The 27,666-nt window shown below is 43.2% G+C and overlaps 1 protein-coding gene across 5 annotated transcripts in view; it reads right to left on the reverse strand.

The window, feature by feature from the left end:
* LOC117221076 (uncharacterized) overlaps positions 1 to 27,666 on the reverse strand; it is a 73,611-nt gene that overhangs the window by 29,969 nt on the left and 15,976 nt on the right. For all 5 annotated transcript variants that reach the window (XM_033471723.2, XM_033471721.2, XM_033471722.2 and 2 more), the window contains one exon: positions 7,929 to 7,989. In XM_033471723.2, the coding sequence (XP_033327614.2) occupies positions 7,929 to 7,962 (34 nt within the window). In that variant the 5' untranslated portion in view covers positions 7,963 to 7,989. The remainder of the gene's footprint in view (positions 1 to 7,928; positions 7,990 to 27,666) is intronic.

The raw sequence follows: 27,666 nt of genomic DNA on the forward strand, positions 1-27,666 counted from the left end.
CACGCCTACACGCTAGTCCGGCTTGCACGGAGGAAGAAACGGCGATTCGTAAAATCCGACAGATCGCAGTCGGGTAAAATGTTGCCCGGTATCCTGGGGAACAGGATTTCGAGTAAATGTCCTTTCGCAACGGCCAAAGCAAAAGGCGAAGCCGACGCAACGAGTTCCCCGATAACAGAGCCGCGAGAGTGCACCGCACGTTTTTACAGCGCGCTTCGGCCGATACGCCGCGTATATAAACTAGAAATTATTATATAATATTTCGCGCGTGAAACGCGGCGTCGAAGATCAGGCGAAAAATTTACGTCGATACTATTTATTCCGCGAAGGTTCCCCGATACTTTATATTTTGCATATTCTACGGGGGCAGTTTTATGGACTCGTTTTTATGGGTTTCTCTCAGTGTCGCCAGAAAATAGCGGCCGCGTGTGCGTAAAACGCGTGCGATCGCGCAAGCCGATTTTTAGCGACGCTCGAATTTACGACCGATCGGCTAGGAATCGATTCTAGTTGTAAATAAGGTCTGGCACTAAATTGTTTCGGACACGCTGACGATGGTTTCTATTGATTCGCGCAGTGTTTCGTCGGATTTGTTGCGAATTGTTGCGCGCGTAGATCACCCGAAGTGGCGAAATAAATTCATTTTCAGACTGAAATGTGAATTTAAGCGAACCGTAAAATATTTATGCCGCTTCTCAGGATCTGGAGAGTAAGTTCGATGTTTTAATTCGAGTCCGCGCCAGTTCAAGACCACCTTAGCGATAATTTCCCTAACTTTCTTAATCAATTCCAGCGACATTTCGAAACGATTCTAGCGCGTGGATTACGTCGTTCCAATGAATCTGCTCGCGCCAACGGAATCGGCGCGGCGCGACGGCGTTCTGTCAGGTGGCACGATCTCGCCGGAATCATTTTCCCTCGGCGATTGCTTTCGTTTCTTTTTTCCGGCATTCCTCGCCACGGTCGGTTCACTTTATTAGCGCGCAGTGATAACAACTTCGCTTTCAACGGCTACCACGTTCTCGACACCGGCGCACGAATGTGCGCCATAATTGTGCATGGCCGCCGGTACACGCCAACAGGAAACAATTGCGATATAGGAACGCCAAAAAGTTAATTAGCTTCCGCGCAATAAATCCGGGGAATTAATTAGAATAATTGTCGCAAATATACGACCGCGAAGTCTCGATAAATTCCACGGAGATTTCAATCGGTTGAGATTTTAGTGGAACCGAAGAAAGTGGGAGTGACACGGGGAGGAGGACGATCCCATGAGGTTAGGCTCCCATCATCGTGATCGAGAAAGCGTCGATCGGGAGCAGACTGGTCGACGGGCCCGATGAAAAATCGTTCCCAGCGGATGGGAAGTGCGTGAGGCGTTATTCCTACCAATTATTCGGCAACGTGAGAGAGTGAAATTAAGATCGTGACTAGCACGCGTCTTACGTGACATCGGGAACGGGTAGAAACACGCTTCGAAAGGTCTAACCGCATCCTTGCGCCGCAGTTACGCGGTTACGTAAGGAGAAAAGTCAGACGGCCGAGCAATCGGAGAAGGACGGACACTGGCGCTGGTGAAAAGCGGGGGCAAACTGACCGTTTTCAAATATTTCTGCGTTAACAGGCGCGAAGTGGACCAGAAACGTGTCTAACGAACGATCGGAATCTTATCTCCACTGTAGTCACCTTAAAAACCCAAATTTCAAACGAAAAGAAAAGCTCGTCGAGGACTTAGAGCGCAGGTCTCATCTTTGAAAGAAGAACGCCTCATCGTTCAATTTAAACTAAAATTAGCAGTTTACAAAATCAGAAAGTAGACTATGAAATCACCAAAATCCCAAATTTACAATAAAAAGCAAAACCTATTAATGCCTTAGGGTATAGGTCTCGTCTTCCAAAGAAAGATATCTCATCGTTCAAGCAAAATTAAAACTTGTAGTCCAGAAAATCCGAAACTAGACTATGAAATCACCAAAATCCCAAATTTACAATAAAAAGCAAAACCTATTAATGTCTTAGGGTATAGGTCTCATCTTCCAAAGAAAGATATCTCATCGTTCAAGCAAAATTAAAACTTGCAGTCCAGAAAATCCGAAACTAGACTATGAAATCACCAAAATCCCAAATTTACAATAAAAAGCAAAACCTATTAATGTCTTAGGGTATAGGTCTCATCTTCCAAAGAAAGATATCTCATCGTTCAAGCAAAATTAAAACTTGCAGTCCAGAAAATCCGAAACTAGACTATGAAATCACCAAAATCCCAAATTTACAATAAAAAGCAAAGCCTATTGATGCCTTAGGGTATAGGTTTCATCTTCCAAAGAAAGATATCTCATCATTCAAGTAAAATTAAAGCTTGCAGTTTAGAAAATCCGAAACTATACTATGAAATCACCGAAATCCCAAATTTACAATAAAAAGCAAAGCCTATTGATGCCTTAGGATATAGGTATCATCTTCCAAAGAAGAATAACTTATCGTACAAGTAAAATAAAAACTCGCGGTTTGGAAAATCGGAAAATAGACTATGATAAGACTACAAATCCACGGCGAGTGAAACGACAATAAATAGCAAAGTCTCGATGATCGTTTCACCGGGAGGCACTGCGGCGTGATTCGGTTCCCTTCGGTTTAATTGAAACGCGGAAACGGCTCGCGTATCTTTTCGATCGTTCCAAAATATTCTTCCGCATATTTCACGCTCGGAGGCATGAGCCACGCAACCTGGTTCGCCAGAACTTTCTTCGGTTCGCGCTTGCGACAAGGCTGCGGGCAACGGTGTTCCTTTCCATGCGAGGCGCGGCGAGACGAGGCGAGGCGACAGGACGGGCTCTGCGACGATGCACGCCCTCGCATCATAAACGCATTCGCTGATGATTCATTTGCGACACTATTCGCCAACCTGTCTCAGCCGATTTGCGATTCTGTTCGCGTGAACTTGTCGGCCACCTTGCCGCTACGTTCGCAATCCATGAATTCACGACCGTGGGCAGCCGATTCTTTCGACTTCGTTTTTAGAATTTGGCGCGACTTGTGTAGGCGTGGACAGATTTTGGTCATTACAGTTAAGTATGAACAGATGTCATAGTGGTTGAGTCTGCTTATGATTGGTTATAATTAGCACTTTTATTTAACATTTATATCTTTATTTATATTATATTATATTATATTATATTATATTATATTATATTATATTATATTATATTATATTATATTATATTATATTATATTATATTATACCTATTTATTTATATATTTTTATTTATAATTTATTTATATTTATAACGGAACGAAATTTAGATAATACTTTATTATCTAAATTTTGTTTTATATAACAGTGGTAGTAGTTGAACACCGATTATTGTTATTACGAGCTAACGATTATTATCTTATTTATGTAGGCGTGTGTTAACGTTTATGAAGCATTACATATATACAATTAAGACAAATGTATCTAACCTAGAGCAGTGAACGAATTAAAAGGAATCGAAAATGTCGATGTGTCATTCACAACTTATTAAAATTATTTAATAAAGAAGCAAAATTGCACTTGACGCGTGCAATATTTATTTCGCATAAAGATCTGCAGTCTAGCGATCATAATGGTCAGATTTCGCTAAAATTCGTCGTAACGATTAGGTCAAACATCGATCATAATAATCGGCTCTGGATTAAGTCCAGCTTGGATCGCATTTAATTTCATATCAAACTGACCGTGCCTTAATAATGTATAGATTATGTCTAAATATACCTGGTTCAGCTCTCGCAGCAGGTAGATAAGCCCCATAAAGAAATTCGAATGACTGATCAGGCTGTCTGCGGAACCAGAATGTAGAAAGCGTGCGCGTCTACGCGGTTTCTTTCGATCGCATTAAATGAACCATAAAGGTAATCAATAAATGACAACTCGGAACGCGATCTGCTCGATTATCGTGATCGGGAACATTGTTATACGCCGGGGACCGGTAAAAATCGGTCAGAAATTCCTGGATCGCGGTATATCTGATCCGATTTTTTTTTCCACTTTCTCCGGGACGCGGGTCGTTACGGGTTGATTGCATTACATGCAGCTGCAGAAAATCGAGCGAGGCCCCGCCGCGGCGAGCACGGCGTGCAATCGCGGTGCATTATGCAGCCGTGACTTTCGTCTATCTATCCGGCCGACGTCTGTTCTGGCTTAATTAGCCTAACCCGCTTATTATGCATTTTAATTCATCGTTTCCGCGGTTCCGCTGCCGGAAAGACTTAATAAATCCGCACGAATTCGCGGCTGTCCGATGGGAATTTAAACGGCGGACGCGGCCGGAAGAAAAATACCGAAGACAGACGGGAGCCTCGATGCGGTCGGGCAACGCACGATATCTCTGGGTAATTCGTGGGCAAAAGTATATTATTCAACCTTTTTATATTAATGAAATCGTTCTCCTATCATTTCGACTGTTTCAACATTAATACATACATGTTTTTGGCTTCATAATATTACACGAATTCAGTGTCAAAAAATTGAAATAATTTTCGTCGTATTTTATGAACTTCCGCCCTTTACACGTTTAATTTTAATAAACGATTTCATAAGTAATTAATTAAATTTCAATAAAAAAAAACTTGATGTGTCTTATTCGATAAAGTGAATTATACTTGAAAAGAAACAAAAGGCAGAGTAATTGGCTCCACCACCCTAAACGGGTTTGCAGCCCACTGTGCAACGACTCGAACGCCGGACAATTTATTCACTCGATGGAGGTTTCGTCCAGACTAATATATTTTCTGCTGCGGGCATAGAGGATCGCGGCGGGATTATTTTTCGTGCGAGCGTTGTCAAATAAAAAATTGTTTTGACCGCCGCGGGGATCGATAAAGGAACGATCCACGAGGTTTACGAATGCAGATCCGACTCGGACGAAGACATTTGTATTCATTACCGTGGCTGTATACGCTCGAATAGCCCTGTCTCTGGACCACCGGCAGCGATTACCGCGCGAATACACCGCTAAACCACCTTTGTACGAGCGTCGTTCGCATATATTTATGTTTACGTAGGAGCCAAATGGAAGTTGCATCGGCGACGGCTGACCAATGGAATGCTGCCCTGTAGGACATCCGTCCGTGAAACTTATGCATCGCGGTCGAAACACGTGGGACGACCGGCGCATCCACTTGTTTGGAATTTTATTGTAACAAGTCGCGATGCCGAAGCCCACTTTACCATAATCCGTCGACCACACAGACTCCCTTCGAGACGCCATCGAACTTTGCTTAAAATTCGCAAAGTTATCAAAAATTCTTTCTGGCATTACGAAAAATATGATGGCGTAGATTGGACCTTGTAGAATCAAGAAAAAAATAGTTCAATTCGATCGGACTTACGGTCTTCGAGATAAAAATTCTTGAGTACAGCGTGAAATTTTGTCTACAGTTTTCAGGAGAAATGTAAGGTGACGTTTTGCCTAAAATTCTCGAGGCTATAAAAAATTAATTTTTGCATGATAAAAAATATGATAGCATAGATTGGACCTTGTAGAATCAAGAAAAAAATAGTCCAACTCGATCGGACTTACGGTTTTCGAGATAAAAATTCTTGAATACAGCGTGAAATTTTTTCTAGAATTTTCAGGGCAAATGTAAGGTAAGACTCTGACAAAAATTCTCGAGCTTATAACAAATTTTTGTTTCACTTATAAAAAATATAACACATTAGTCTGAACCTTCTACATTCAGGAAAAAAATGTTCAACTCGATCGACCTCATAATTCCGTGATAAAAATTCCACGGTACAACGTGAGATTTTATCTTCCGTGTTCAGTAAGTACGAAGGTGAAACTTTGTCTAAAATTCTCAAGGTTAGAAACAATTTTATTTTCACCTTATAAAAATATGACGGCATAGTTCGAACCATCCGCAATCAAATAAAAAAATTTCAACTTCCGATTGGGTTTGCAGCTTTTGAATAAAAATGTAGACACAGAGGAGGTTACGATTTTTCTTTTTCCCTAATAAATTCTAACGATCGAAATACTTTTCACGATCGTAACAATGGAAGATTATTGTAGAGCAGTGAGCTAGTACTTCGAAAAACTGGAAACGCGATAAATTCGACCGAATTGGCGGAAATGAAGTCCGCGGCGGGCGCGTGCGCAGCGCTGAAAACGAGCTTAAACCCGCTGAATCACCGCCGCATGAAAGCAACCGCACAGATCGTGGAAATAAACGACCGGCTTATAATATTCTGTAGATTTAATCAAGCCCGCCGCCGGCAGGCGAAACATCTGTATAATTGCAACATCTAGTTACTCCTAACATCTTGTTATTACGTCATACATCGAATAAACCCATGCGTAAGCATCGTTTGACAAAATCACTTTAGCTCGGCAGCAAGCAACGGTCGTTTCTGTCATCAATTATCTCGAACATTTTTACATTTCACGTAATTGCTCGCGCGTCTCGCCGTGTAAACGACATTTTTGCTATTTCCCCGCGGCCTTCCCCGATTCTTTGTTAACGCGGCCGATGGAAACCTGGCTCGATGAAATCCACGTGTCCGCCCCGCCTGATAACAATTACACTCGCGATTCTCCTTCTGTGTTCGCGAACACCTCGCCCCACCCCCCTCCCACACGCAGCTCGATTCATTCGCGATTCTTGCGGCGTGCTCGGCGGACGGTCTCGTGTTTACGTTCACGTAGGAAACACCTTGACTCGACACGAAAACCCAGTTAACACCGCGCATCCATCGTCGATTCGCTGATTTTTCCGATCAGATGTAAATGTAAATGCTTCGGAGCAGAGCTTCAATTTCATCGTAATTTAACCGGAGACTTTTATAAATGCAAGATAACTTTTACGTTGACAATTGAATTTTGTATCATAATTTTAATCGACAAACACTCTTAATTTCCCAGTAAATTCTAAAAGAATATCTGAATTTTTGAACTTTTAATGAAATGATTTCTAATCAAAGATTATGATTTCTAAAACAAACGATGATTTGAACAAGCAGATCGCTATTTTTAAAACAAATGGGCCTCATATTGGACATCGTTGCCATAACTGTTCTCTAAAAGCAGAAAATTTCAGAATGAGAAAACAATTGAAAATTCTAACAGTTTCGTTCAGGCTCCATTGAATGTAATGAAGATACGCGAAGATAATTAATAATATCGCGGCTTGAAAAATTGATTAAAAATTCTATATTTCCCTTTGGAAAATAACCTTGGATTAAACGCGCAGTTGCGGTGAACGCTAGACAATTATTTCCAATCCTTTCGCGCGCAAGAATTCGCCATTAGGTCGGGACTGCGATAGATTAAATTGCCGCGTTATAGCTCGCGGTGACGTAAACGCTATGCGTTATCGATTTTTGAGACGTCAGCTCCACATGTTACGGCGTTAAAGAAGCAGGACAGAGAGGAGCGCGTGCTACTCGCCGGCTCGCGTGCACTTCTTCCGCGCATTGTTCCGTTCCCTCTTTCGAGGACCTTGTATGCAACGAGCGAAGTTGAGTTAGGTCAACCCCCGATTCCCGAGTGCAAGTTCCTCCACGGCGCATTGTTCCCGCGATGCACCATATTGCATCGCTTTATTCCGCGAGAAGGGGGCATATGCGTGCAGCGGGCACGAGCGATGCATGCACCGCGGAAGAATTCGAATCGAGATCTCGTTTACAATCCAGCCAATCGACGTGCGACGAAATTCAAATGTTTAACAATTTACGCGCGGCATTTTATGCGAACAATTCGTCGAGAATCGGACAAAGAAATTCACGAAAGAGAGAGAGAGAACTCTCGTAGATTATCTTTTTATGATTTCTTTCTTTCTTTCTTTCTTTCTTTCTTTGGCTGGATATAAAATTCCATTCGAGCTAGATAAATTCAACCCACTAATTGCAAACAAAAAGAGTTCGAAATTTGAAATTTTCAATAACTCACCCTGCAACAAAAATCCATGCAGCGCGAGGTTCATGGCTACCAGGTGATCAATTCCTTCAGCCTGGAACAGAAAAATGGAACGTTGATTTTAAATATACACGAGTTAATATACAGCAATAAAAAATGTACGGTGATTAAAACGGAATGAAAAATTTTCGAAATTTTCGACATTTCCGAGATTTTTCCCGCCGGTTGGACGGAACAAATCTTTCTGGGGAACTAGAAGCGTTTGCCAGTGGCTGTCGACAATGGTCCCGGGTTTTTTCGTAGCGGCGATCAATGATCGATGGAAACCGACCATGTGCAGGCGGTCCATGGCGTACTCGAAACTACTCCTCGGCACAATGGCCGCGTTGCAGCGGAAATAATTCAGGTCGAGCCTGTACGTGTGCTCGCGCGTAACGGTGCCTCGGGTGCGAGCACAAAACGGCGAACGCGTTTCACGGCCGGAATTATTTCTGGCGGGGCGGGCTCCTTTTCCCGTTTTTTGCCTGCATCCTGCGGCACCTCGCAGATGGGACTACGGCCCAATTACTTCAAGGATGCTCGGTGCACGGCGCTTTCTTTCGCCCTGGGCCCATCGCGCTCCACATCCAATAATTTCATCGAGCTCCGTAAGAACTGTACTTGCGAATTTTTCTGTCGAAAGCAGTCCGACCGATCGAGTTCAGCATTTTTTATCTGATTCCAGAGGGGTCGAACTGTGTCACCGTATTTATTTAAGAGGAAGGAAACATTTGTTATAGTCTCGAGAATTTTTTCGAAAGTAGCATCTCGTGCTTGCTGGAGATTGTGGGCAACGTGTCACACGTTTTACTCGGGAATTTTTACTTCGCGAACTGTCTGTTCGATCGAGTCGAACTATTTTTTTCTTGAATGTAGAAGGTTCAGACAGTGCTAGCATATTTTTTTCACGCGAAAGAAAAATTTTTTATGAGCTTGAGAATTTTAGTCAGAGTTTACTGTTCGTACCTACTGAATATTATAGACGAAGTCTCACATCGTATCCATGAATTTTTATTTTGGAAACTGTCAGTTCGATCGAGTTGAACTATTTTTTTCTTGATTCTACGAGGTTCGAACTACGCTATCATATTTTTCTAAATGCGCGAAACAATTTTTTACAGCCTCAAGAATTTATGCAAATTCCCATGTTTTCACTTGCCGGACATGGTAAACGAGATCTCATGGTTGCACATCGAAATTTTTATCTCGAAAACTGTAAGTTCGATCGAGATCGACCATTTTTTTCCTGAATCCAGAAGGTTCGAGCAACTCCGTCATATTTTTCCGATGCGCCAAAATCGATCTTCCGATATCGCAAAATTTTCGTCAAAGTTCCGCTCGATGAATACGCGCGAAGCGAGAAATGGAGATCGCAGCTGACGCGAATGTTTTCACGCCAACTAGCGAATGTTGACAACGTAACCGGGTGTATAATTGTTACCCAGGTGAGCGGGTTTAATTGGTTATCGAACAGGTCGGCCGTCGTGACGAGCCCGGCGGTTCTGCAACCTTGTTGCAGCAATTACAGCGGCGCATGCGAACGAAACAATGGAAGCTTACGACAAGTACGTAAAACGGTTTCGTGGTGTTGTCGCGCGCCACCCAGTGGCTACTCTTTCGCGTGGCACATCACGAAACCGTGGACGATCCCTTCTCCTGCGATCCGGGGAGCCCCGAGGTGAATACGAAATCGGGGAACACGGCCGCCATTAACGTGCGTGCAATCTGTAATCAGCTCGCCGTCTTTTGTATTACTCCGAATACCTCTGCAGGCAATTTCAACTCCCTCGAAAATCTCATCTCCCATCTTATCAGCCGTTTTATCAAGCATCAGAGACTGTACGCGTCTCTCAACCGGCCATGAAAAATAAAATAAATTTCCAAGACCTTCGGTGTGCACCATTCTCGCGACTAACAAAGAGAGCTCGCACCTATTGGCGATGCAGATTTTTTAATGAACAGCCTGCGGATCTTTGTGCAGCATAAAATATTCCCCAAGAAATTAAGTAAAGAAGAATAAATTAAATAAATAAGAATAAATTTATTCTTAGTATTTAGTACATTATTATGAAATTCTTCTTACAATTCTTTACAATTTTATATCATTTTATATCATTTTTGCCATGAAGGAAATCATATCATTTGTTTTATATCATTCGAGATGAAGCTTTTTGCGGCGTCTTTTTGCCAATGCCGATTTCTTTACGAGAATATTTAACGCATAACTAGGGGAACATCTTGGTCCCGAGGCTGCTTATTTCGTCACCAGCATCGCCGCGAAGAGCTTCATTAAAACCTCCCCTCGCGTGTTTATTTTTAATTCTGACAGAGCGAAAGATACGAGTTGCTCCAGTTGCGAGGACCAAGAAAGTGGGTGTAACCGGTTACCGGTTTCGTCGCTTTTGGACAGAGATTTAAGGCTCGGACTGCATCAGGTGTTTGATTCGAAAAGAGGAGAAGGTCGTACGCACCGGCGCGGCAGCGGCAACGGCAGGCGTTTTCTGTTTCCGTCTCGCTTTTGCATCGGCGGCTGTGTTCCCTCGCCTTAAAGACGATTTTCACCTTACGTAAAACCGGCACATCGGCCGTGACTCGTTTCCATGGCGAACGACTTTCCCCGATTCCGTATCGCGAACGTTATATACACTTTAGAAACGATCGGCGCCGCGTCTCGCGCCAGCCGACCCAACGTTCCACGGTTATTTTTCGCTAGACCGCAAATTCGGGGGCTCCGACGGTTTCGTCCGCCTGGAACTGGCATTTACCGGCATCTCGGTGTTTCGACAGTTATTGCACGTTCGCGTGTACACGCGTATTAAGCCGCCCACTTCTCGAGCGCACGGGCGCGCGTGCAATCAGCGTACTTTTATTCGCGTTTTAATTCGTCCGAAACGTGAACAATTCCTTTCTTTCTTCACAGAAACGAAATGGTAACTGTATTAAACTGTTTGCAAATCGAGATCGTTCCCTTCGATTTGTTTTCTCGGCTGTTTTACACCTTTCTTCCGCTCGGCGAACAATGACATTCATTTTTGTTACGTGTCCCCGTGAAATTAGAAAATTCTTACGCTTGCTGAACCAGTTAAAACGCGGATACCAATTAAGTGCACGTGTACCCGTATTTTGTTTACTTTTATAATAATTGGAATTGGAATTGCGAATTTTTATGGTTAATGTTTCGATGCATATTGTAATTATTTTCTCGAATGAGTTGTTTGGCAAAGATCGCTTAGCCATTGCATTTCAATGAAATGTCAGTGGACAATGGTCGAAGCCTCTAATTCCGTAATGGCCGTTTCACTAAGAGGCTGGCCAAGGGGACACGGCTGATTTTGCTCGATTCTACGCAGCGATTTCCACGCGGCGAGTTCTAATTCCACGGCTCGAAGGAAAGTGAATTCCGAATCGAGCACGACCGGCGCCAGGGAGGCTTGTTTAGCATACCATCAACTTTTGGCATTCGTCGTTTTTTCGAAAGCGGAGGACTCAAGGACGTCTGCGTGGAAGTCATGGGGCAACGAGTTGTCGACTATGAATTCGTTTAAATCTACTGGTACCTGCGGCCAGCCGAATTCCACGACCGAATTCCACGACCGAATTCCGTCGTGTCAAAACAGCCTTCTGATAATCGGGAAACGACCATCTCGGACCGGACCAACCCCTTGCCAGACTTCGACGAGCTTGACTCGACGTGGAGATTTCCGGCAGTAATATCTGTTAAGTGTGATTATTATTCATACTTAATATATAATTGATTAGTTGTAAGAATTGCTCTGTAATCTTCAGTAACAGGAAGGTGAGATTCTGTCTAAAATTCTAGAAGATCTAAAGAATTTTTTTTCCAGTTGAAAAAAATATGACAGGATAGCTTGAACCTTCCAGATTCAAGAGAAAAAATGTCCATATGAATCGGACTTACAGTTTTCGAAATAAAAATTCCCGAGTGCAGGGTGTGATTTGGTCTACAATCTTCAGTAACTGTAAAGTGAGATTTTGTCTAAAATTCCAGAGGATATAAACAATTTTTTGTTCACTTGAAAAAAATATGACAAGCTAGCTTTTCTAGATTCAGAAAAAAAAATGTTCATACGGACCGGACTTACGGTTTCCATAATAAAAATCCCTCGGTACAACGTTAGATATTCTCCACCATGTTCAGCAAGTACGAACACGAGACTTCGCCTAAAATTCTCAAGGTTACAAACAATTCCTGTTTCACTTGAAAAAAATATGACAGCATAGACTGAACCTTCTAGATTAAAGAAAAAAATGCTCATATCGACCGGACTTACGGTTTTCATAATAAAAATTCTTGATGTATCTCCCACTTGACCGAACGTAATCCGTTAGGCTACGCGGCTGGGAGTCTTGCTATCGTTTCTCAGCAGGTGTCAAGGTAATAAGTCGAAGAATTCGTCGGCCCCGACGATTCTAAAAGCCGGCCGAAGGAGACACGGCGCATCCCGGACTTTCTAAACCGATCCGATCGAACGATACGATCGCCGCCGAGTTTATTCCCTTTCATGGCGAGTCACGATCTGCGGCCGACTTCGCTTCTTCTTCGTCCCGAAGAAAACGGTTTTCCCGGCGAACCCGCGGCAGAACGTGTTACGTTACGTTGACTAACAATCGCGCCCGTCTGGAGAGAGAACGGCTCTCGTTTCCGGCTCGAGATCGATCGGCCGGATATTGCCTGCGGCCTCGCGTGTCGGTCCCCGGCCGTCGATGATCTAGATCTTCGCTGCTCCGTCGGTGTTCGATAGTCGCAGCTTGCGTAGCATTCGCTCGTTTGTACCTCGTGTCACGGTTTACACACTGGTGATCTTTCCGCTTAAAAATCGCAAGTGCGAAGTTGATTTGTGCACTATTTTTCCGGAGACCATAAATCTTGCGGCTGGACCAGCGGTGTCATAAATTCATTACGCGAGGCTGCGCTTTCAGCAGTGAAAGTAGAGCCTACGAATGGACCCCTCTGCGACCTTAGAGTCCCGTAATAACGCGATCTAACAATTCTACGGACACGGGAGGACCAGATTTTTAGTTCAAGATCTGAAGTTCCTGGGACCTAAGATCCTAGAGTACGAAGGTTCCAAAGTCTCATAGATCTGAGATCCCAAAGTCACATGCATAAACATCCGCAGTCCAGATTATTTTCACTATTCACCATAATAAATTTAAAAAGTCCATTAAAATTCTCAATTTAAATCTGAAATCATCATAGTTCATATAAAACAACCTAAAATCAATTTTCTCGATTTAATTTAATAGCTTACCCCTATTCGTTATAAAAATTTGAAGAACATCTAGTAAAATCCTTAATTTAAATTTAGAATTATTATAATTTACATAAAATAACCTAAAATAAACTTTCCCAATTTAATTTAATATTTACCCCTATTCACTGTAAAAATTCAAAGAAAATCTAATCAAATCCTACATTAAAATTTCAAATTCTTTCAATTTATATTAAACGACCTAAATAAACCTTTCCAATTTAATTGAATAATGTTTATCCGTGTTCACTGTAAAAATTCAAAGAAAATCTAATGAAATCCTGAATAAAAATTTCAAATTACTTCAATTTACATAAAACGACCCAAATAAACCTATCCAACCTAATTTAATAGTATTTACCCTATTCACTATAATAAATTTCAAAGATCTATTAAAATTCTCAATTTAAATCCAGAATCATCACGTTTTCTCTGAAACAACCTAAAATAAATGTTCCCTATTCAATTTAATAATAAGCACGTCTACGAAACTCTGCGCGGCAGGTATCCGCGAGGAGCTCTTCGGCTGTTACGTTATCCCCGGGCATTTCCATAGCGTAAGTCGGCACAATACGCAGACCGAGCGAATTTCTCACGAAAATCGACAGTCGTTCGTTCACGACCGTTGGATACATACAATTTCATCCACACGATCCATCCGGCTTTCTTGCGATCTTACATAACCGGTTAATTATCGGCTCAGCGATCAGCTCTTCCACTGTGGCAATAATAAACGCGCTCTTACCTAATCGATGAGCATCGCGATAAAGGCGGCTCGCCGAAAAAAAGAAGAGTAGCGCGATGAAAAGAGAGAGAGAGAGAGAGAGAGAGAGAGAGAGAGAGAGAGACGGACGAAAATAGAACAGCGGGAAGAAGAAGGAGCGGAGCAGAAAAACCACGACGCATGCAAAAACCGGAGCGCCGAACTTTCTTTCTCAAGCGTGGAACACCTGTTCGGTCTAATAGTCGGCTTCGACCGGGCACCGTTGGCCCGCTATCGATCGCGCGAATCTTTCGCGGTGGCGCGCGGGACGGGGCAGAGAGTCGTGATCGGGTCCCGGGGATCTATAAATCACGGCGAAGCGCGCCTCTCGATCCGCGATCGAGGCTACGGAGAACGGCGGATTCTAGATCGGCAGGATGAATGGAGCCGATCGTTAAGTTCATCCCGCGATCCCAATGGAAATCGGCGAGCGGAGCATTCCGCCGGCGCTGCGGCAGCCGGTTTCATTAGCTTTCATTATTATTCTCGCGAATGTTGTGCTCCATATTAATAATTACACGTATTTATCTAACGCGGGCAGATGAATCGCGCGGCCTACTACGAGCCGGGCACGGCGGAACGGGCCCGCCAGATCAATCTTAAAAGCGGCCCGCTCGTCCGGCCGGCGTCGTGGGAATCCGATGATTTAGACAAAGATTAATTGATCGCACAAACCAATGCTACGCCGGCTTTCACTTTCCATAAAATCGTCTCGAATCGAATCGTAACGGCGAAGACGATTTCAGAGAGGGATCTCGGAGATCTGACGCGAGCCTGCCGCCGCACGGCGGCGTGTACTGTTATATTTATTTTACATCGATCGATCCAACCAATATCCTTGACATTTTCCAGTTATTTTACCTGGTCATCGGTGCTGTTACTCGATTTTTTTCAGTCGATTATCTATGCACGTTCGTTAGAAAATAATTACTTAAGATCAGATCTAGTGTAACACATTTAGTTCGAGTTTTTTCTTCGACTGAACTCAATTTTGAAAAATTCTGCGATCTAGCCGGAAGAGGCGAGGGAAAAAATTCTGAGCACATCTCCGAAGTCTCTTCTCGAGGTACGGACAGGTGCGACTGAATTTGATAACGCGAAATCGCAGAGAAAAAATTATTTGTGGCACCTTGCGCGTTCCTTGAAAATGACACAGCTTTGGCGAAGTAGAGAAATCGATTTTGAAAGATGTCAGTGAAATAAATGAATATAGTTGTTTAATCCTCCCGTAAACAACTAAATTGAAAATTCGTCGTGTCAAATGCACGATCGCTACTGTATCTTTCAGCCGGCCCACCGCGATTGCGTGTCGAATAAACGAGAGTAAGTGGATCTCGCGCATCGTTCCCATTCGCGTCGCGAATATTCGCAATCGCCCGGCGAGCTTAATCCCATTCACTTCGCTGCTCGCAGATGCACCGGGTCCTTAACAGTGTCACGCGCGGGAGGAAATTAAAGGAGGTTCGACAGTTTTGCAACGTTGTAAGCCACGATAACATCGGGTCCGCGAAACTGTCAAGAGCCGCAGATTTTTTTGGTACTCAACCGACGGTCTCCCAATGTGCTACAATTTTTTAAATTCCCAAGTTACAGACCCCTAAAGTCGCAGAATTTTTTAATTGGTCGAACGATGAACTCTAAAGTCTGAGAATTTTTTGACTGCTCAATAAATGGTCTCTCAGAATCACAGATTTTTCTGGTACTCAACCGATGGACTCTCAATGAGCTACAATTTTTTAAATTCCCAAGTCACGGACTCCCAAAGCCACAGAATTTTTTAATTGATCAAACGATGAACCCTAAAAGTCTGAGAATTTTTTGGCTACTCAATAAATGGTCTCTCAGAATCACAGATTTTTTTGATACTCAACCGATGGACTCCCAGTGTGCTACAATTTTTTAAATTCTCAAGTCATGGACTTCCAAAGCCACAGAATGTTTTAATTAGTCGTACGATGAACGCTGAAAGTCTGAGAATTTATTGACTGCTCAACTAATGGTCTCCCAGAGTCGCGAACTTTTTTAGTACTCAACCGATGGACTCCCAATGTGCTGCAATTGTTCAAGCGACAATCACCGGTGCTCCAGAATCAAACGATTGCGTAACAATGAATTTCTCCACGTTTCCTGTGAAGCGCGAAAGAAAAGGCGGGAATACTGGATCGCAAGAACCGTGTACCATGAAAACGGAAGTTCGAAGCCATCAATCATATTTAAAACAAGTCTTAAATCAATCAAATCGAACATTGGCGGACGGTTGCGTAATCTGCGGCTTGTATTAATCTCCGCAAAATAGCAATTTTCTGGCCGCGGCATGATGAATGCGTTTATTTACACTTTCAATACCGGCGAGCGGGCTGTTTTTTTAAAAGAACGTTGCCACGGCCCGATACATATATTTTCTAACGGTCCCAATTCGCTGAACAACACCGATCGCCGCTAGATCCTTTAAGGTATTACATGGCAGAACAAATTTATTTGGCAACGTGACTCAAAACACCGTAATTTATTCCGTGGTGGCCACGTGAAAATCAAATGGGTGATAAATCTCGTGCGCCGGTGTGCCTTCGCCGCGAGGCACTTTCAAGGAATTCATTAGAATTCGTTTGAAGTGTCGCCACACGTTCTGACTACATTTCGATGCATTTCGCTGTTTGTGAAACAAGCCGGTGTTTTATTAGTTAAACATTCGATCAGTGGCGCGGGAATAATCGATTGCACGATCGATTTCGAAAAATGCCCAATTAACCAGTCAGCTGTTGCGACATTTCCGAGAAGCGTGCACCTAAAAATGTGTCCCTCGCAAAATCTGACTGGAAAATTCGAAAAGCAACGCGCGCTGCTTTCGAAAAATGGCACGGATTTCGACGTATCGGAATTGGCCGGCGAAAGAGAGGCCGCCGGCCCGTAGTTTTATCGTATTTAGACGATCATCGGGCCCGGGCTCTAAAAACACGTTTACACAGCCGTTACAGCAACGCCTTCACTTTCTCCTTTTCGAAAAACGTTCTCCCGACGTTCCCGGATCGTAAAGGCGGCCCCATCAAACCCCGAGCTTCCATTACACGAACCTGTAAATTTCACTTTACGGCCGCGACTGACACGTTCGATCGTTTTATTACGTCTCCGCGGCGTTACAGAATAATGCTCGCCCACGCGGCCTCATCTAATCCGGGTCGTCCGCGGCCGGCTCTGCGGGATTAGGCTTTTTAATGCCAGCCCGTGTTAGCAGCTTTACGATCACCGGCCAATAGGAGAACAACGCGCGTCCCAAATCATCGAGGTGAATTCATCCGAAAAATCGAATATACTTCACCGTCGAATTCGAAGGACCGTAGCTCGATTAAAAAAAATCGTAGATCGAAATCCGAGGAGCCGTTTGAATGACGAAACTCTGAACTTTCATTTGGCGTTGGTTTCGATTCGAAAAAAAATTGTCGACGCACGCAGAGCGATTTAAATTTTAAGTGGTCCCGAAAGTGACCGTTTTCGCTCTCCCGGTCCGCTCGAAGGGTAACGAAATTTTTAAAAAAAGCTTACGTCACGGATATCGAAAGTAGAGGCTTCGGCCTTTAAAACGAGCTAAGATCGATCGCGGTGCGATTATTTTTTAGCTAGTTACGGCGGTTCGAATTGCGGACATTTCCCCTCGAACGTAATTAAGGATTCATCGGTTCGCCGAACGCGGCGATAGATTAGGTGCAAAACCTCTTAATTCCTCGAAGAAAGAAGCCGGGCTCCTAATGGCTGACTCGGCTCTATCAATGTCTCTTTTATCGGGGCCCGATCGGCACCAATCGATCAGCGGGAGCAATCGAGAAACCTTTCGAAATCGACGACAAGGAAAATGAAGTTCTCCCGCGCTGGGAAAGGATCGAGCTCGCCACGGCGGAACAAGCGTTGACGCGGCTATCTTCGATGGATCGAACAGCTGGGGATCTATTAACATCGAATAGGATGCTGGGGAGAAGTATTCCGGGAATGACTGCCATTACGATCCGCCGCAAAGTTCACGGGTGCCTTGTTACGTGTCAGCGCGAAACACCGTGTAAATATAGAAAAACCGTGCTTCCAACGGGACGGGCATGATGATGTTTAATTACAGGGGACTACGCGGTATTTCGCAACGTGCCGGCAACAGCTTCCATATGTTTCCGTTGCAGTCCAGTTTTCATAAGGATTACGCAACAGCCGAGAACTGCATTTCCTGGGCGACGAATGAAACGAGAAGCCAACGACGGCGGCGCCGCGGCAGCGTAACCTGCTCCCGCGTGTCCGAGGCGGTATGCTAATTTCGCGATCGCTCGAAAATCCGCTCGATTTTTCGTTTCGCGAGGCGAGCCCGGGACGAAATCGCACGGGGAGACCGCGTCATACGATTACCATCCGCGATCCGGAAATCGCTCGGCGGGGTATCGATTACTGGCATCGACGTATCGATTTTCCTTGACACGAATACCGAGGAAAGAGTGCGCAACGCTGAAACGAAAGCTGCCAAACAGAAGTGTACTATGTTTCTACGGTGAACAGAATTCGTTGGTGTGTAAACAATAAACATCGTTTCTCTTCGACCATGATGCAAGGATCTGCGAGTCAAAATTACCTAGAATTCCAAAGTACAATGGTCTATGAGTCCTAAGATCTTAGAGTCCAAGAGTTCTGGAGTTCCAGAATCTTAGAGTCCTGGAATCCAAGGCACTCATTAACTTAAAGTCCAAGAATCCTGAGCTGCTATGGACCTAGAGAGGATTTTATGCCCCTAAAGTCCAAGAATTCTAGGGTCCTTGGATCTATAAGTCCTAGAATCCTAGGGTCCATGGACCTATAAGTCCTAGAATCGTAGAGCCCTAAGAATTTAGGGTCTCAAAATACAATGGTCTATGAGTCTTAAGGTCTTAGAGTCCGAGAGTCATGGAATCCAAGGCTCTCATTGATTTAGAGTCTAAGAATCCTGAGCTACTGTGGACCTAGAGAGAATCTTAGAGTTCATGGGCCTAAAGTCAAAGAATCTTAGAAACAGTGGACCTAGAGTCCAAGAATCCTAGGGTCCATGAACCCATAAGTCACAGAGTAGTAGAGCCTTAGAGGTTTAGGGTCCTGGAATTCTACAGTCTATGAGTCCTAGGGTCTTAGAGTCCGAGAGTTCTACAGTTCCAGGATCTTAGAGTCCTGGAATCCATGACTCCTCTTGACCTCGAGTCCAAAAATCCTGAGCTCCTATGGACCTAGAGAAAATCTTAAGATCTATGGGCCTAAAATCGAAGAATCTTAGGGTCTCTGGACGCAGAGTCCAAGAATCCTAGGATCTATGGACCTATAAGTCCCAGAGTCGTAGAGCCTTAGCGGCTCAAGGTCCTGAAATCCTACGGTCTATAAGCCTTAAGGTCTTAGAGTCCAAGCAAAAGAATTTACGATTGATTATGATGATTTATTATTCATCCCAAAGTCCCAGAACTCACGCGTCCCAATTACCTAACGCCCAAGGACCCATCGGTCCAAAGACCTCAAAGTCCAAGGATCCCGGTGCCACTAAACGATCTCAGCGACCGCCCCATCGTCCGAACGATTACATAAAAGAAAGCTGACTCTAAATAGTCCATTTGTATCTACTTTCCACAGCTCGCCGACAGGTACAGCACGAAAACTGCGTTTCTTGCTCATCTTTTTCTAGGCCAATCGTCACTCGTCAATCGAACACTGCTTGACTATAATCGATACCGAGTTACGCAACGAGACTGTTCTTGCAGGCTCGAAACGCTTTGTGGGACTTTCCCGAATGCGACGTGTCGCGCGAAAGAGCGCTGCCCGCCGACTACGGTGCACAATGTTCTCGGTCTTTTTCGTCGCTCCAAAAGGACCAGCGGGAAATTTTCTATCGGCAAACACGATTCGACCGAGCGAATTACATAAACGCGGGTCCGACGATCCTTTCACGATGATTCCGCTTCGGTTTACCTGCCACGAGCGCAGTGGGAATCGCATACGTGAACACGTCCTTTGCCGACGGGAACATGCGCATGACTGATGTGAGAAATATTTCTGCGGTTTCAGGTTCCTGCGCCACGGACGTATCATCTTCGAGCAGAATTTCGTTCGTGCTCCTGTCGGGCGGAGTCTCTGCATCGTCGGAAATTAAATTCCCGTGCACCTGACTGCAGAATGCTCCCTGTCGCCCAGGCAATGTCGACGGGTGACACTTTGACTGCCACCTGAAGATAACGACAGCTTGGTGCGCAGGACTTAATCGAGGCTGTCATCAGCAAGGACGAGTTGATTGAGACATCCCAGCATGGTAGATGAACAGTGGTTGAGCAATTTGTTTGTGGGAGTACGTCAATAATCCAAAGGTCAAGCAATTTTAGAGAGACAGCGTCGGAAGGCGTATGATCGTATAATTTTATGGAACTGGAGTTCGAGGGAAATTGAATTCTGGGGTCTTAAAGTCTAAGCATCGTAAAATCCAGGGTCATAGAATTCAATAGAGCTGAATTCTGAGGGTCCTGAACACTGGGAGTTCTAAACTACAAGAGCTTTGAGAGTCCTAAACTCTGAGGGTAGTAGACCTTAAAAGTCATAAGCTCCAAGGATCCTAAACACCTGGGTTTCTATACTGCAAGGGTCCTAATCTCTGAGAATTCCAAATATATATTACATGATTTACCTAAATACCAAATGGTCTAGAGTTCAAGAGTTCAAGAGTCCTAGAGTCCAAAAGCCTTAGAATCCAAGAGTTCAAAAGTCCTAGGGTCCAAGAATTCAAGAGTCTTAGGGTCCAAGAGTTCGCGAATCCTAGAGTCCAAGAGTCCTTGAGTACAAAAGTTTTAGAGTCCAAGAGTCTTAGAGTTCAAGAATCTTACACTCCAAGAGTTCTAGAGTCCAAGAGTCTTAGAGTCCAAGAGTCCTAGAGTTCGAAGGTCCTAGAATCTAAGAGTTCGAGAATCCTAGCATCCAAGAGTCTTAAACTCCAAGAGTCCTAGAGTCCAAAAGTCTTAGAGTCCAAGAGTTCTAGAGTTCAAAAGTCCTAGAATCTAAGAGTTCTAGAGTCCAAGAGTATTAAGCTCCAAGAGTCCTAGAGTCCTAAAGTCTTAGAATCCAAGAGTCCTGAAGTCCAACAGTCCTGGAGTCCAACAACCCTGGAGTCCAAGAGTCCTGGAGACCTGGAATTCAACAGTCCTGGAGTCCAAGAGTCCAAAAGACCTAAACTCCAAGGTTCCCACAGTCCAAGACTCTTAAACTCCAAAGAGTCCTTGCGTCCAAAAGTCCCAGTAATTTTAGAACCCCAAAGTGCGGAAGTCCCATAATCACAAAAATCCCAGGTTCCAAGTAGCCTAGAGTCCAGCAACCCCCCCACGCTACCCTAATCGTTCGCAGGCGACGTAACAATGGACCGTGACGTAGCAGGACCATTATCTTTAGTGGCTGTCAGCCGGCTCGGTCCTAGAAAATCCTTTGAAAGGATTCGGTACAACAAATGGTTGACATTTCACGGTGGGTTACATAAAAGCTGTTTCCGAATCGAAACAGAGAAACTTCGACTATCGCCGCACACCGGTAGGATATACTGGTCGCCGCGCCGCGCGGCGTGCCAATAAGACGAGAACCGCCAGCAGCGATAGTTGCCGGACAACTGGGTAACCAGTCAGCTTTCATTTTCGATAACTACCCGTTCAAATGTCTGCATTCTTTTTAAAGGTCGATAATCGCGTGTAAGACCGTTAATCGCGAGCGAAAAAAATTGTCAAACTGGTCGATGATAAATCTTATCGGGTCCGCGGTTATAATTAGGACCCCGGTGCGGCGTGATCTTTTCTTTTTTCCCCGCCCGTTACGTAACGACGTTACGAGTATTGCACCCGCGAACGAAAGACAATGACCCTTAATTTGCATTTCGATTTTTCCAGCCGCTTTTTCCGGCCCCCGTTTTCCGATCACTCCCACTGTGGATCGAAACGATTCGACGGTGATAAAAAAAAAGGATCTATAATCTTGTTATTCGACAGCGTACAAATTTGGACAAAATTAATGCGATTCATTTGTATGATTTCAATGAAATAGATTTATTTCAATTTAAAGTCATATCGGTCGCGAGAATTTCTTAATTGATTCGAACAATTTTGAAACTTCTATGTAATATGATATTTGTACTGGTATTCTGTAATTACATTTCTATTTACAAATAAGGCATTAAAAATCGGGTATACGTAAAGCGTAGGTAAACGCAACTTCCCTGTTCGATTTCGAACAGTTTAATTTATGAAATCGAAGGAGGAAGAGCGAGCCTTTTAATTTCCTCGTCGATCCAGATTAAGTGGATTGTGCATCGAGGCGCAGTTATCGCGGATCGAACCCGCGCCGTTTCCGCGATTTTCCTGCCACGACCAGACCAGGGCGAAAATATTTCAACCAAGAGAGATACGAATGTCTGCGAACACTATTTCTCTCGACTGCGTTACATACGGCACACGAGATACAGTAATTTATTTCTGTACCAGATGAGGTAATAGTTGAAATACTTCATTGATTTTACTTTCCCTATAGGTTAATTTTCTTTCGTTCAGAATCGTTTCACAATTATCGGAAATAATTATTTCAAGTAATTGTCAAACCTAGTAACACGTTATTTAAAATGACATTTCGGTTAACGTTACTTTGAAAGCGATCAGGCGTACAAAAGGCGTACAAAATATATAATTACATATATTAATAAATAATTCCGAAATAAAATCATATGTTATCTCAGACAATATTTCAAGTGTCTGTTGGACACTTGATGTTGGACAGCAGATGTTAAAAGAGATAATGACAGTACAGTTTTTGTATTTTGCAATTTTGCAAACTTTATAGAATCTTTCATGGAAAATGCTTGAATATATTACATTATTCGAGCAAATTGTACAACGAAAATTTTACAAAATCTAAATCAATTCCTTAATCGATGTGGCTTCTTTCAAATTTTACGAAGCGAAGCACTGCAATTTAATAATATTAATAATATACACTTTAACGTTGCTCATTTTAATTAGTCGATATTAATACACCATCATTTCTAGTGTCTTTTAATCTTCGTTTACCCGCCCATCTTCGCCATAAATGCATGAAACCCGCAGCCGAATAATAACAACGTACTCAGAGTTCGAGTGAGTGCGTGTTTGTAATCGTCGATGATCGTTTGCAATAAATATGTGGTATATTGTTAATGTTGCTAACGCGATCCTGACACCTTCCCCTTGCTACAGATGGAGTGCCGGCGATCGCTAATAAGCAACGGGCAGAACGCGACGCGGAGGCGTGCAGAAACGCGAGAGAAACACGCCGGTAAAAACGGTTTCCTTGGACGGATCCGATTAATCTTGTTTACCGGAGCCCGGACCCGATCGAACCGTTTCCTGATACCTCTCGATCCCACCCTAGACTTTTATCCCAGCGGCAGCCGCGAATTAAACTGGTCAGAAATCGCGCGACACCGCTCCCCGATATCGTTAATAAATGAAATAATAAAAAGCGCAACCGGTACGGGCGCCGGCCAGATTTTTACGGTCGTCAAGAATGTTACGCGATTGTAGCAAAAGCGAATCGAAAATAGGAAATGCATAAAACCGTTTTCTTGTTGCAGCCGACGTTTCCGAGAATATCGATCGGGAACAGCCGCGAGACACGCGCGGCGTTTGAAACACGCGCGCGCGCGCCTCGAGCGACTTCGGCCCTCGGTTTCTCGAAAAGGAGACCCTCTATGATAAAATCGTACTCGCCGGTTTTTCCGCTGTTTTTCCTATAGAACGCCGTGCCCCGCGAGATCGAACCTTTCCAATTTCAGCCGCTTCGCGCGAACGCGATCGAACGCGTCCCGATCGCCACACCCGATTTTCAATTTTCATTTCCGTCCACGACTTTTCTGCGAACTTGCTTGATGCTCATTTTCACGCTGCACTCTTTCTCGGCAATTTTAATCTCTATAGTTTAATCGTAATTTCTTGTAATTTCCTGAAATTCCGAACCATAGAACCGTGCCACGCTTGGCAATAATTAATTTGTCGAGAGAAAGCTGCTGTTTACGCTAAATATGCAATTACAAACGTAATACTGCGCGATTGAATTTATTTAAATGCTTCGCAATTTTTGTACAAGTGCGTGATCGAATAAGGAAACATAACCGACAGTTTTCGACGAAAGCAGCTTTATGATCTTCGATGATAATAATAATAATAAAATGAAAAATGCGAGATCGGTTCAGCGTAAAAATTGTAAAATATTTTTCGGACAGCTGGAGACAGCGGAATTATTGTTCGACGAGGCGAAAACCTGTCAGCGGCCGAGCAGAATATTTTTGAGGGATCGCCCGGAGTCAGGTTTCACCGGTAGAAACGAATTTTTTGTTGAAAGCGTGCCCCTCCGTTCGCCGTTTGACGAGGCTTTCGTCTATCCGCAGTGTTGGCCCCGCAGTTTTCGGCCGGTAATTCCGTCGTTACCGTGAATCATCCGCGGCTGTAATTGGTGTCTCGTCAGTGGTATCGGGGAATAGTTTCTCATTAATGGAAATCGCTTCCCCGGCGGAGCCGTTCGATAATTCAATAGACGATTCACAGTGCAAACCGGTTCGACGAGTGTGGTCCCCGGAGAGAAAGGGGCTCATTCACGGGGCCCGGACAATAAATTATTGTATCGAATTTACCGCATAAATTGAAACGGCCGTACAATGGTATTTACGGCGGCTCGTCCATTACGCGTGGGCCCGATATTGTGCGCGAATTGTACGCGTGGCGCGAAAGAAAACAGAGGGCCGGCCGGAGCGGCTCGCATGAATCGCCGCGCGACCCCTGATAAATGCTCGTTCCCCGGAAGTCTCATTGCGGTTCCGCGGATAGACAGTACTTTATGATTCCTCGCGCGATCATCTGGCCCGTGGAACGGTACGTCGGGAACGCGAGCCGCCGCGTACCGGTCCGGAAACTCGTTTGTCGCGGACGAAATTCAATTTCTCGAGTTTACAGTTCCGAGCCAGTTTTATATGAACTGATATAAACGACGTAATTCAGAGATATTCAAAGTGAGACCAATTATTCTAGGAACTCGAAGTTAAAAACAAAAAGATCCGTATAGATAGTTAATTCATTATTTATTAAGCTATTAATTATTTTATTAATATATTAATATGTCTATACGACTTTTAAGAAGACCAATTCAAAACCGCTGGAATGTAAAATTATTCTGTAATCTGTTCTCATGATTTAACTAATTGCTGATGACAATAAGTGAACTGGGCGTGTCTTTCAATTGACATAATTTCATTTTGAAAGTATTCATTTCTGTCGAGTTTTATGCAATTTAGTAGTTTTATTTTCATTCTCCATTTTAAGCAATATTTTGTATTTTGTATATTGTGGCACACATAATACAGTATTTTGTATTTTGCACATTAATAAAATATACATATAATAAGTATAAATATATAATAATAATAATAATAATAATAATAATAATAATAATAATAATAATAATAATAACAATATAACTATAAATATATATAAGTAAAAATACAGCGTTTTGTACTTTGTATAATGTAGTACATATAATACAGTATCTTGCATTTTATAGTACAGTACAGTACGTAAAAAATACAGTATTTTATGTCTTACTATTTCGTTTATGCGAACCGAGTGTGACGGTTCGGATAATGGAGCGAATCCACGAAATTGTTCAGAACAGTTTCGAAGACTTGCAACAGCATTATCCTGGAATAATCGTTTACGATCCGATCGTCCGGCATATAAATAGGCATCACGTGTCGGCTGACAAAAGTCCCGCGCCCGAGGGCACGAGATAAGCTTCGAGAGAATCGGCGAGTTCCGATGATTTCTAATTGGTAGAAAGCAACCGCGATGATGCCTCCTTTTTCCCGTTTCGCTCCGGCGGCCGGCGGAACAGATTTTCCGCCAAGGACAAATAGTTACACGACCGAGCGCGATAATAAGACCGTTCAACCGGTGAAAACCGAGATCGCTTTCATTTACAAGTGGGTAATTAACTGCGTCTATTTTTAGAAACGCTCCTCCGCTCCGGACAAATTTTTTAAACGGTCGAGAGACTGCCGCAGAGCGATTGCGAATATCATGGAAGCAGCTGAAACTTTGATTTTTAATATTTTTTTCATTTTTATTTAATTTAATTTTATATATTATTTATTACACCATCATTTATTATTTACCATGTAAATAATAAATATCCATTAAGAAACGGCAAGAAAATGTCCAAAAGGATTGGAAATTAATTTTCAGAATTTTCTAGAAACAGAAAATTGGAGAATTAATGGTTTCAAGGGTTGAACGCGAGTTTCGGGATCAACGCGCTGGATTTGCAAATGGGCTTGCTTTCAGGCAGGATATTTATCGCGCCGATTAGATAACAATTGCAGTGTAAGATTCGTCAGATGCATTGCGCTCGATTTGCAATCGGTGTTGCGTTCCTCGCAGCGTAAATAAGAAAGCATTCTCGTGACGTTATCTAACTGCGAGAAATCTAAGAGTTCCGTTTCACTTCGTGGCGAGTCACCATAAATCAAAGCAATACTTGCGTATTATTGTCCCTATCACAGTCACGTCAAAGAATGCGCTGGCAAATCGGTGCAGAAAGGGAGAGAAACAGTGCGCGCGAGAGAGAGGTCGGCTAAGGTCCACAGTCGTTTAATTGTAATTAAAATCGGATCCTTCATGCACGAGCATGTGACAGAAATATACCGATTCGTGCGACGATAAATTCAGTTTTAATGATCGCAATATGTATCGAGATACAGCAATTAATGTTATAATGACAATGCTTAATTGCGATTCCTATATCATAATTATTCGTGTAGCGAATGATCTAATTTTTCATAATGTTTCATGCTGTGCTGTATACCCTTTGTTTGTTCCTCAAAGTTTATTGGATTCAGAATTTTTTACGGGCACGAACAATTCATTCCCGAACTCACAAGTTATGGTCTCCCAAAAACCTGAAGTACTTGACTCGTGGATTCCCAGTACTCTTGAGTACTCAAATGATCGTCTCCCAAAACTCTGATGCACTCCACTTGACTCATGGAATCCCAGCATTTTCAAATATATGGCTTATGAATTCTCGATACTCTTTGATATTTTACTTGACTCATGGTTTCCCAGAACTATTTAAATACTTGACTCATGGACTCCTAGAACTTTCAAATACTTGACTCTTGAATTTCCAATACTTTTGAGTACTTAATTCAACCCATACACTTCCAGGATTTATAAATACTTCACCGATGGACTCTCAGCAATTTTAAGTACTCGACTCATTGATTCGCTCTGCAATATTTTACTCAACACATGGACTCCCACTACTTTCGAGTACACGACTTATGAATTCCTAATACTCTTTAACATTTTTCTTGACTCAGGGACTCCCAAAACTATTTAAATACTTGACTCATGGACTCCTAGAACTTTTAAATACTTGACTCTTGAATTTCCAATACTTTTGAGTACTTTATTCAACCCATACACTTCCAGGATTTATAAATACTTCACCGATGGACTCCCAGCAATTTTAAGTACTCGACTCATTGATTCACTCTCCAATATTTTACTCAACAGATGGACCCCCACGACTTTCGAGTACTTATGAATTCCTAATACTCTTTAACATTTTTCTTGACTCATGGACTCCCAGAACTATTTAAATACTT

This window comes from Megalopta genalis, chromosome 5 (genome assembly GCF_051020955.1).
Source record: "Megalopta genalis isolate 19385.01 chromosome 5, iyMegGena1_principal, whole genome shotgun sequence".
NCBI lineage: Eukaryota > Metazoa > Arthropoda > Insecta > Hymenoptera > Halictidae > Megalopta > Megalopta genalis.